The sequence below is a fragment of the Thamnophis elegans genome, chromosome 2, assembly GCF_009769535.1.
Source record: "Thamnophis elegans isolate rThaEle1 chromosome 2, rThaEle1.pri, whole genome shotgun sequence".
Classification (NCBI taxonomy): domain Eukaryota; kingdom Metazoa; phylum Chordata; class Lepidosauria; order Squamata; family Colubridae; genus Thamnophis; species Thamnophis elegans.
The window spans coordinates 103,744,879-103,757,558 of NC_045542.1; the positions used below are offsets into that span (position 1 = coordinate 103,744,879).

Sequence of the window (12,680 nt, forward strand, 5' to 3'; positions counted from 1 at the left end):
GTTCAATGAATTTAATTTGAAACCTGCCCACCATCACTAGCTCCCTTCAACTGTATTGTTCCTGACCCATTGGGCATCTTTAATTTGGTTGAACAATGTACTAGTAAATGACTTTGGCATAGCATAATAGATAAGATAATTATCTTAAACTAGCATAAGAGATGTTATAATCCATTCTATCAGGAGAATTCCATCTTAGAAAAAACTACAGTATAACAGAATACAGAGTTGGAAGGGACCTTGGAGGTCTTCTAGTCCAACCCCCTGCTTAGGCAGGAAGCCCTATACCATTTCAGACAAATGGTTGTCCAATCTCTTCTTAAAAACCTCCAGTATTGGAGCATTCACAACTTCTTGAGGCAAGTCATTCCACTGATTAATTATTCTGACTGTCAGGAAATTTCTCTTTAGTTCTAGGTTGCTTCTCTCCTTGATTAGTTTCCACCCATTGCTTCTTGTCCTGCCCTCGGGTGCTTTGAAGAGTAGCTTGACTCCCTCTTCTTTGTGGCAACCCCTGAGATATTGGAATGGTGCTATCATGTCAACCCTAGTCCTTTTTTTAATCAAACTAGACATATCCAATTAACCTTTCTTCATATGTTTTAGCCTCCAGTCCCCTAACTACTCAAAAGACATGCCCATATTTTCCATTCAAAGTAAAAGGTTCTTGCTGACCCTTCCTCCAATTATTCAACAACCAAATTCTATTTTGTAAAACAGTATAAACTGTAAATTGTAAAAGAAAATATGTCAATCAGTGTCATACTAGCATTACTTTTCAACAAGAGAATAACTGCTTTTTTAAAAAGACAAAGGAGGAATCATTTCATCTTATTCATTAGACTACATCTTCTCACCCTGCATTGATATATCAAGATGAATGTGATTCATACATTCCAAAAACATGTCATACTTAAAATGCAATTCAGTTGTGCAAATGGCTAAGCTATAACAATTATGTAAATTCATTAAGGATATTAACAACATAGCCAAACCTTACGGGTCTTCAGTACAAGTGGCATTTATAATAAAAACTATCTCAATTAATTGACCAATTATTTTTCAAAATACTAAATATTCGCATCACTGTACTTTGCTTCCCTACAACCAAGCATAAAATGGAACGCCCCAATATAATCATTTCTAACATTTCTATTCAGACTGGCAATATAATCCAGCAATACACGTTAGTGGGAACTGATCTTTTCTTATTTCTCAGTCATCTCACTTGATAAATTAAAAGCAGAACGAGCAATTTTAATCTATAGTTACCAAATAATACTAAGTTGTTACAGAGTACATCTCTTGTCACTAAGTAAACCACCTTTTCAGTTCCACAAACCACCACAAGAACTGCACATGCATTCGCATAAAAAGCTTCCCCCCTGTAGATGATCTAGACACTGTTTTCTGGTTCTGTGAGTAGGGAAACATCAAGATTCCTGGGGGAAGAGGAGGTTTAACTTCTAGATGAAATTGCAAGTTTCTGTTCCTATTAGCAACTACAGCCATATCAAATGGTAGGGAGCAATAGCAATAGCAATAGTTAGGCTTATATACCGCTTCATAGGGCTTTCAGCCCTCTCTAAGCGGTTTACAGAGTCAGCATATTGCCCCCAACAACAATCTGGGTCCTCATTTTACCCACCTCGGAAGGATGGAAGGCTGAGTCAACCTTGAGCCTGGTGGGATTTGAACAGCCAAACTGCTGAACTGCAGTCAGCTGAAGTAGCTGAAGTAGGGAGAACTTCGTTGAGCTCTACCAAAGGAGGCCAAGGAGATTCCCATACAAAGAAAGGGCCAGATTAGCCCACCTCTCAAGCTACACATTTCACACTATATCTGAATAATGGAAGTTTATTGGTAAACTGTATAAAAGGAACTGCCATTGTCAATTATATTTTCATTAAAGCATCTTTAGTTTTAAATTCCTCTTAGTCCCGGAAACTGATCTTCATATTACTGTAGACTTTTGAGACACCTTAGATTGAGGGATAAACAGGCAGCTCAAAACATCCATATATGGGAAAATACATACATATATACCGGTGGTGGGTTCCGGATTCCTTTCCAACCAGTATGGTTGGAACGGCCCCGGCATCACCCACATGGCCACACGCAGAGCGCACACATGCATCGTACTTGCCTGTGATGCTTCTGCAAGCCTCCGCAAAGATCCAGCTGCTTGGTGGAGCATTGCGCAGGCGCCGTATGCACCACAGGCTTAAAACACAGGTAAGGAGCTCGGGCGGGCGGGTGGGCCCTCTGGAGCACCGTGCCGGAACAGTACCTGGTGATCTGGGCTTGATCCAGTACTCCCGCACCGGGGCGTACCGCCTGCAACCCACTACATGCATACATACATACATACAATCTCACTTGCTATTTTGGGCATACAGTCTCCAGATTTATTTTTTTTTCTTATCACATAAAAAAAATATATTTTCCATTTCCATAACATATAATCACATGTACATTATTACATAGCCAGTATCATGTTGTATTATTAAGTAATTACATCAATTCATCTTGCTATCAACTAACAAAAGAAAAAGAAAAACCAGTTATTGGCTCTTCTGTTCTCCAGATTTTTGAAAGAGATCATGAATTCAAAATCAGGCATTAATAATTATTTTACATAAAAAGTATCTAAAGATTTAGTATTTAAGAAAAAAAATCAGAAGGTGTAATCCCTATTACTAATAATAGAAGCATTAAAAAAAAGTCTGCAGATTTGCTGCAGCAGCCCTTGACTCACAACCACAATTGGGACTGAACTTCTGTTGCTAAGCTATATTTTCATTAAACGAGTTACATGTCTGATTTTACAACCTTTTTGCTGCGATCATTAAGTGAATCATGCTGTGTTTAAGCAAATCTGGTTCCCCCCCTTGGCTTTGGTTGCTAGAAGCCCCCTGGGGTAGTTACAAATAAAACATGACTGTGGGGCATTGCAATCATTGTAAACATATGCCAATTGCCAAGCACTCAAATTTTGATCATGTGATTGTGGGGACATTGCGATGGTCATAAATGCGAGGACTTATCAATGTCACAATGTCACTTGGAACAGGCACTAAAATGGTAGTAAGTTGAGGACCATCAGTATGCATTTGAAATTGCAATCCTTTTTTAAAATCCAGGAAAGGGTAATGCAACTGGTCTTGTATGTTTTGTTTTAGCCCTGGAAAAATCCCAAATCTCAATTGCTATAACAACATCTACAACTGCTATAATATCTCTATATTGGAAAGTATGCACTTTTCTTTCCTCTAACCAACTCTTAAATTATTAAATATATATATTCGATTTTCTAAGCATTGTTTTAGACAATTATTCTTACTTGGGGGGGGGGGATCTTCAGCAAAAAAGCTTCTGTTGCTACATGAGTTTTTGTGGTAAACTAGAATCAAGATCTTTCTGCTCCAAAACCTGAACTGCTATTCCACATGCTGTCCAAATCCTGGCACTGTCTGTAACTACCTCTGAATAAAATTCAACTTTCTCTAGATTTTTTGTTTTATATTAATATCTAGTAAACAAATTCTCTCTCCCTGAAAATATATTCCTTCTGCTTAAACATAGCTTATCTCGGGCTTAAATGCTGTTTACTCTTTCTGAATACATATTTCATTCAAAAAGATTGTTCTGAATATGTGAATGTAAAAATTAGCATTCTTTTTAGCTCCTTATTTGAATATTTGCATTTCTAAACCTTTATTGCCTACCTTAAATAGAAGATAATTTATTCTTTCATCTAAACTGCGCAGAAATCCTGTATAAAAGATATATATTGCTTTTACCTTTAGAGCTTGGCCTCCAAATGCATCCCAACTCCTCCTTGGTAATCCAAATATAACACAGACCTGACTATACATATCAGCACACAGAAAGCAAAATTCTTAACCATAGGCTTCTACGTAGACCCAGAAGACATGGATAGACAGAATGCGTGTCACACAGCAAACCATTTGTAACAGAGGCAAAATTGGAGTGGAGAGATAAAACATAGTTATTGCCATTCTATAGCTTAGCCAACTAAAACAGTAACTTGGTATCTACAAGTACAAATGTTGCATCTTACATTTATCCTGTTTGGATTCCATAAGTAACATTCAGAGTCTTCATTCAGTGTGAGATATTAGAGAAAAACATGATCCATGTTAGAATACATGCTTTGCCTGCAATATATATTCAGGTAAAAAGGAATTTGGAAACAGAAAACACCCTGTGAACAGCTGATGGAAAGTGAGTATAGATAACATTGAGCTGGATCAACAAACAATCCAGTTAATATAAAGTACTTCAATTTTTCTGAGTAAGACAAACAATGTTTGCTCTAAGGTCAAGCTTTTATCAGTAAAAAAAAATCAAAGGAATTTCAAAATAAATACCACTGTCCATTTACTGTGATTTAAAAATCACTGTGTTTAAGGGGAAATTAAACATTTATCAAAAAGGACAGCTGTTCTTTGTTTAACTAGTTCAGCAACCATTTGAAGTTCAGTGATGTAGGTAGTTGTGGCAGGTCCTCATACTTAGAAATATCCTCAATCATTGTCAATGGGGAAGCCAGCAGGAGGTTGTATATGGTGACCACATGACACCTTCATTTAATGACTGTGGTTATTTGCTTAATGACAGCAATCCGAAGAACCAGAATTTCCATCCATAAGCAGCACAGTCAGGTGATGTTGCTTAGCAACATAAATTCTAGTCCCAACAGTCATTGTTAATTAGCTGTATTGAATACACTGTTATGTTTTATTTTTATGGCCTGGTTTGTATAGATCTTTTTAATAGTAATTAATTGCATGAGCTACTTAAATGGGCTCCAGCGAGTTAGTTCTTAAAGGCTATTGTTTGGGATTTAAAGCTGACTGTGATTTGCCATATTTGCCTAATGATTAAAAATCAGTGATAAGATTGGTTGGAATCTTATGAGGAATGCAGCTAAAATACTGTAAGTATTTTGGATGCATTATGCAAAAGGAATATTTTTTTGAGAAAAATAATCCATTAACAGTTAATAAGTAATTCATATCCATAATCAAACAGGCTGAAGAACAAGATGTCTAATGAAATTTTATTGTGTTATACCTAACGTGAAATATCACGTTTTTTGATAATAAGTGGTATGAACAGCCTTGAATGCTGCACATTGAAAACTATTATGAGCTAGAACAACCTGTTGCAAAACAAATAAAGCATATGTGTGCCATAATTTTTCTCTCTCAAAAGGAACTTTGATTACATTTATGCAATTTCTCAAATATTTGCATTCCCAAGTGTTTATCTTTCTACAGTTTTGGCTGCCTTTTTATTCAAGCCCATAAAAAAGGCTTAAATATTTATAATGAAGATATGCAACTAATCCATTTTTTTTACACTAAAAATCATGCTGCAATGACCAGGGCAGTAAAGCTAGAGGAGACAGCATGACCTTTTACCATAGCTCCATAAAATATTTGTGGTGCTGCAGAAAAGAACTGCCTGGTATTAGAGGAGAAGACGTTCCATAGAGTCACTTCATTTTGTAAGTGACTTTTTGTGTTTCAGTCACTGAAGTCTTTATTTTGTACTAAGAGAATCAGACATGGATTCAAGGAAGAGCTGAGACCACTGAGCTGGGCCTGTGTGCCATGCTGGGAAATGCGACGTACTAAGAATGAAATAAAATGTAGTTGTTTTCCCACACTATTAAATAAGTTAGCTATCCTACAAAAATACATAGCTATTACTCCATAAGCAGAGACTGTTGTTGCTTTCAGCTAGGTTTACATCCATACTGCAATCACCAGAAGTGTGTGCAGGTGGTGGTCCAAAGGGAGGAGGAGGAGAAGGCAATGATGAAAGCAGCATTGCACAACACTCTCTTCCCCTTCTGTGCAAACCAAAGGAATGGAGCAAGCCTCTTGGCAGCACAGTTTTCTTTCTCAGCACACTCAGCTATGATACTGTCCAAACCAGGATGGAGAAATTCTATATATTGGGAAATTTCTATTCAGGAGGGAATGTTAATTTAGTATTATACGAATACTAATAAAAGATGGATTACAGCACAATAAAAAAACCTTCCCCAAGTTTATTAATGGTAAAAGAGCATATCCAGAGGCAGGACTTTTCTGAGAGCAGAGGCACCGATAGCTATTTCTCATCCAGGGTAGCCCAAACAGGAAACCCAAACCCAACAGACTGGTTAAAAGGTTGCAGACTCAAACCTATGAGGAGAGGACAGAAAGAGCTGGGCAAGGGAAAATAACCTCACAGTGCATTGAATTGGTTTAGCTTAGTTTTCTATGCAATCTCAACATGCCTTTACAATGTGGAACTAGAAAGATTGGATGCAGTATACTTTTGTCTTCAGAAATCTTATGTAGCCCAAATGTAAAAGGTTTAAAAGACATTACAGATCAACAGTAGAGACTTGCCAAAATTGCAACTGTTGTTGTAAACGTAACTTTCCCTCAAAGTCCCAAGGAATTGTTCTGTGTTTCCATTTGCAAAACATCTTTTTGTCTCATTTTTAATATTGGCTCTATCATTCAGAAATTCAGCTCTTGCAAATGCTGAAGTGTCTTATATAGAAGGGCAAATCAGTATCCCTCTCCTAGATTGACTTTGGATTGTAACTCATCCTCCACTGCCCTTAGAGGAGATAAAAATATGGTCAGAAAAGCAAACACTAAGACAGAAATGTATATCAGCAAGAGGGCCAGCCTAAGCCCAGATCTCATTGCAACCTTTTATTGCAACAGAGCTTTCCAGGAAAAGATATGGAATATGTGTTAAGGAGTTTTAAAAACAGAGGCAATATCCTGTCTTTCAGAAAACTGAAAAAAAATTAACATGTTGAGAAAGGAGCCTGCTACCTCAAGAAAACACTGAACTTCATAACAGATGGAGTAATAAAAAAAGATTAGCAATGAAAAGTTTAGTGCTTGTTATTAGGGTTGCATCACACTCGGCACCTACAAAAACTAAATGAAATGCCAATGGCAATGAGTGAAATCCTGCCTAATGAATCTACCCTAATAGATAAATCAGAAAATCAAATTGCAACACTATTTCCTTGTTTCATTCTCTTAAACTTTGCCATGACAATCCTTTAACTTTATCTGCATAAACACCATTTTTTGGCTGAAATAATTTTTAAAAAATCATTATCCATATAAATGACAAACCCAAATCATCAAACAAAAAATGTGACACCAAAGTGCATCAAGAACAGCAGCTGAGCATTCATCTCAACTGCATACGTTATTGGCTGCAGCCCTAAAAAGACAAGGAGTAATAATCATTTTCAGATATCCTAATGGCCAACTACAGGTATATCAATAAAACAATGGAAACAAACAGCAGAATCTTTAAGCAAGCTTGAATCTTTCTTCCTATTTAGCCAGGAACAATTTCACAGCCAAGCCTTCCCATTTCATGATTGGCTACCTGAAGCAAAAGCCCAAGAAATTCCACAAATCATCATAAGAGAACATCTTATGATGATCCTGCACAGAATTATAAGCCTAGCTACCTCATTAGAGGTACTGACTGACTAGTTTAATCATACATACATGCATAATTAAGCACTCAATAAGTCAAAAGTTTCTTACCGCCTGTCACCAGAAACAAGGCATTCATCAGAACTCTGCTTCTCACCTGATCATCTTCCTCATCCTCCTCGTCTTCTGCCAAACGCTGTCTGCCTACTTCATATAGCCTGCAAACAGTATCCATGTTCATGGCATCCATACTTCCCTGGTTCTATAAAAGGAACAATCAGCACAACATAGTAAATTAATTTTCCAGCCAAAGCTATTAATGAACACTGTATGATTATTTTTCTTCAATGATAGTGTGTGTGTATGTGTGTGTGTGTTTATTTATAAAATTTACCTCAATAACAGCTAAATAACAATCCTTTGTGTCCGTACATAGATCAAAGATGTTTCTTTTCACATCAATGGTGGCTGGAAAAAAAATTATATAGATATAAGACATATAAGGAAGTCAACCGGACACTGGAAAGTCCCAGAGCTGGATAAGTAGCCTTTAAGCTTGTGAAATCTGGCATTCTGTATCTTATCTACTGTATGTCTAGAACCCCAAGGCCAACCTCCACATAAAAGGATGGCCTTAGTGAAGAAGGAGACAGGAAAGGGAAAATGGTGATGTAGGGTAGAAAAGGCAATTCCTTGCTGCAATTTACAAGACATATATCAGAAAGATATTTTTAAACGTATAGCTCTGAAATTATCTGAAATACCCCAGGATGCAATATTTTTAGCTGGGGATCTACAATTTTTAGCCTATGAGGATGACAGAAAGCATGTTTCTGATCATACCATGAAATTACTAATAGGAAAAATGGTGAAGGAAGGGGAAAAAAGAAATGTTGGTTCTCCTCCCTTTTTTAACTATTGAGTTCAAAATCTACAAAGATTTAGAGGGTCAGACCATTTTTTTTTTTAAAAATAACCCATAGTAATGCATTTAATCAGCATGATTTAGAAGTACTCTGAAATAGCAAAATGGAGGCTAGAGGAATCACATGCAGCTTGAAAGTCAGTCTCTAATAAATATACAATTGTCTCATTCCTCCTCCTTTTATTTCAACAGCATGTGGGAGGGAGATTTTCGCATACTATTTGTTTAGTAATCTTTTGATTCCTCTACTAACAAATTTTGAACAGATTCTGAACTGAAGTAGTATACTTCATCAATAAAAAGGTAGTATTTTCATTTCCCCCATGTAGTAGGAAAGGAAAGAGAGAGATTTTCCTTCCGCTTGTTATAATTTTTTGAATATTTGGCCTTGGAAATTTGCCAAACATAATATACTTTACTGAAGTACTCCACTCTGAACAAATTTTGAGATTTTTTTATGTATTTGGCATTTTGTTCCCCCTATATTTTCATTCTTTACTTTTACAGAAAAAAATCATTTTTGATGTTTAACCAAATTTACATTCTGGAAAGATAGTAAATGGATAAGAAATGTTTCCTAGCAGAGCAGCTGAAATCATAATTTCATTTGGTTTATTTCAATAGGAACAATTATAATCTTTACCAATTGGTTTGTAATCTGTTGCATTGAATGTCCTGAAGGATGATCCAAAAGGACTTCGCATTCTCTCTTCCAGCAAATCATCTTCATCATCGGCTTGTAGCATAGCTGATCAAGAAAGAAAATATTTTTAGGGAATATAAGGAGAGGAAGCATATGAAACAAGAAGCTTTAAGAGTTTAAATGAATCTTTTTGTTTTTAAATACATATTTGCTCCTATAATTGAATAAGATTACTATCAAAAAATCAGAAAATATAGAGCCATACAACTGTACTATACTTTAGGCTAGAAATTTAAATTCCATTTTAGTTAGTTATGATTCATTTTGTTTAAGATTCAAAGAATACCAAATGGAGCAACAAAGCTAAACAAGGAGAAAAAGGCACCATTAAAAAAAAGTAAGGGAAAATGTTAAGCGAGTTTCCAGAGAAGTCCATAGAAGCCATCCTTATGCAGATGGTTGGCCATTGTAAGAACAGATTGCTGGCCAAAATAATCCAGGAGTCCAATCAGCAGGGTACTGTTTATGTTAATATATATACAGGAACATAGAAAATTGCTTTCATGAATCAGAATTCTTCTCCCTTAACTTAGAAGTGCTGGCCCTGACTGACAATTGCCTTCCAACTTTTCAGATTACAGCCTTTCCCAATCCTATGTGAAAATGCCAGATTCAGCTAAGACTGAACCTCAGCCCCTTCTGAAGTCTACTGCCAACTCAAGACCTTTTAAAAGTGTTTTCACTTGGCAAATCTTGGCAACACCCACTGTGCTGTTTTGGTGACTGCTAGAAAGTATGATGAAACAAAATCTATAGCTCTCCTGATGCCATCACATAATGAAAACCAGTCATTACCTCCATACATAACTGTCCCAGTATGGTTGAAAACAACACGGCATTGATCCAAAGCAGGCACTGTGTGTAGCAAGTGGAAAGTCCGCAAGTCCCACTGGAGAGATCATTAAGGAAGATTCTGCACTATAAATAAGGGACATTAGTAAAGGATCTCGCTCTCCAGCTCCAATGACAGCCTCACACTCGCCATCATCTGCCCAGCCATGAGACAGAATTTCTCTAACAATTATAGTAACGTATCTGAATAATCTAATGAATTATTTCCTCAATTTGCATGATACATATATGTTTGAATCATATATCACAGAATAATACTTTTGAATCTATCCACCAAATTTCATTTCAGCTTGCAAAATCACTTAAAAGTTTTGAATTGACCTTGCATTAATTCTTCATGTACAGAATTTCACAGATGTCTTTATGGTGGGATGGATCTATCATGGACCACCTGACTCTAAAGTTAGGAGAGTCATAATTGCTCCCACTTTTGTAATAAAGGCAAATGTTATGCTAGAGAATCTTAAAAGTATACTGAAAATACAACCACTGATATAATAATTATTCTACAAAAAGTTACGGTTCAACTATATTTGAACTGAAAAATATTTTAGTCAAAGGAAACCCAAAAAGGATATTTTATAAATCTACTGTTTTTCTACCAATCCTTTTTTCTTCTCTTCAGCCATACACAAGACTATCAGGATAACAAGAGTTTGCCCTTTCCAGAAATCTGGATTCATTACTGTTCTGGGCTTTCTTGTTTTTGCTGTTTTCTAAATGGCTTCCATCTCTTCTTCCATCGTGCTTTTCTTATCTTTCCCCCAATTTTCTTGCTTTATTAACCAAATGTGTATAGATACTCATCCCATTAAAAAGTGGTTCCTAGAAACCTGGCTGCAGTATGTTCATTTCTGTACTACAGAGCAGTACTGTTTATACCTTCTGCTGAAAAATGTATTGTCTTAGTCACTTTGAGCAGACAACTTCAATTGACTTGACAATAAGCAAGACCAAAAAGTTTACAACCTGCTGTTATTTCCACAATTAAGGATTTTCGTTTTGAGTTCTCACATGAAAGAGGATTGGGTTTATCTTATGTGCTGCCGAGAGTCACACAATTTAAGTTGTATGACCTTATTATAAACCTTGAAATTAAATAAACAATTAAGTAAGCTCTTCCTACCAACCTCTACTATTCCAACAGACACTGAAGTTAAGGTTAAAAAAGGATACAATTTCTGTGTTCACTATGACCTCCAATCCATTCGGGTGGAAAACGCCACTGATGGTCATATTGAATTTATCAAATTTATGAATAGCCTGTGCAGAGCGAACATCCCAGAGGACGCCATCATTTAAGACAAGGTCATCTGTGGGGTTAAAGGTGGCAGAATTCTTCTTGTAGTTGTTTGCAAGATCTGGGTTAAACAAAGTCAAGAGCTTGTTGCCAGTCTGAATATCATAGATCTTTTAGATGAAAAAGGAAAAAAGAAAATAACTTAGTCAACACATGTCAAATATTTTGTCCAAAAAAGCACATGCAACCATTTCCAAATCACTCACATTCTCATCTACCTTGTTTTCCTCATGCTTGCTGGAGAACTCTGAGAGTTGAAACCCATATATCTTAAAAGTTGTCGATATGAAGAATGAATGATCCAACAATCGTATTAGTTTTAAATTTTATTTCTGTCTTTTAGAGTTTACCTCAGACCATTAGGTGTCACATGCAAACCTCACAAATTCTTCGGCCTCTGTCTCCAAATGATTAAGGGAAAAGTTGGCCTCGAACAGAACTTTGTCATCTAATAACCCAGGGAGAAAGCATGGCTGTTGCTCACTTCTCACAGATTCATTCCTATGCCCTAGAACATCGATGGCAAATCTTTTTTGGCTCGCGTGCCATAAGCGGGGGGAATGCAGGCGGGTTGTGTGCGGGTGTGCCGCACCCATAATGCAATGCACGACCCCCCCAATGCGCATGTGCGCATGCCAAACGTGTCTATTTTTTGCATGCTTTTTTCACCCTCCCCAGGCTCCAGAGACTTCGTAGGAGCCTGGGGAGCGTAAAAGCAGCCTCTCCCCTCCCGGAGGCCCTAGGAGATTCCCTGAAGACTCCGGAGTGCAGAAAACCGGCCCTACGGGCAAACTGAAATTTCAGGAACAGACTTCTGGTTTGCTTGTACGGCCGGTTTAAGCCCTCCGGAGCCTTCAGGGGCCTTCCAGAGGCTTCCCTGAAGGCTCTGGGTTTGCCCTTAGGGCCATTTTTTTGCACTCCAGAGACTTCAGGGAAGCTCCTGAAGCCTCTGGAGGGCCTCGGGGGGGGGGGGGGGAAGGCTGTTTTTGCCCTCCCCAGGCTCCTAAAAAGCCTCTGGAGCCTAGGGAAGGTGAAAAATGGCTTTAAAAAAGGCTGAACTCAGCTGACCAGCGCGCACATGCACTCTGGCCAGCTGACAGGGGAACGCCTTGCGTGCCCTGACAAATGGCTCCGCGTGCCACCTGTGGCATGCATGCCATAGGTTCGCCATCCCAGCCATAGAATATTCTATGACACAAAACAAAACTGCTGGGCTGAAAACTATACTTTGATATTTGAATGTGTGGCTTGCAATATAAAAGTATTCTAGCTGATATTAGAGGCAGTGAGTTACATAATAATGCCCAATGTAGTATGTGGTGAAAAAGATTCACAAAACAAAAAGGAAGATGATAACATTCCATCATTAATACTCAATAACATTTAACATCTTATTCCCTT

The 12,680-nt window shown here is 37.4% G+C and overlaps 1 protein-coding gene across 3 annotated transcripts in view; it reads right to left on the minus strand.

The window, feature by feature from the left end:
* Positions 1 to 12,680, minus strand: part of DCAF1 (DDB1 and CUL4 associated factor 1) — a 46,399-nt gene that overhangs the window by 6,399 nt on the left and 27,320 nt on the right. For all 3 annotated transcript variants that reach the window (XM_032209384.1, XM_032209382.1, XM_032209383.1), the window contains 5 exons: positions 11,156 to 11,389; positions 9,923 to 10,016; positions 9,068 to 9,172; positions 7,894 to 7,967; positions 7,657 to 7,761 (listed from right to left, as the gene is read on the minus strand). In XM_032209384.1, coding sequence (XP_032065275.1) covers positions 7,657 to 7,761; positions 7,894 to 7,967; positions 9,068 to 9,172; positions 9,923 to 10,016; positions 11,156 to 11,389 — 612 coding nt within the window. The remainder of the gene's footprint in view (positions 1 to 7,656; positions 7,762 to 7,893; positions 7,968 to 9,067; positions 9,173 to 9,922; positions 10,017 to 11,155; positions 11,390 to 12,680) is intronic.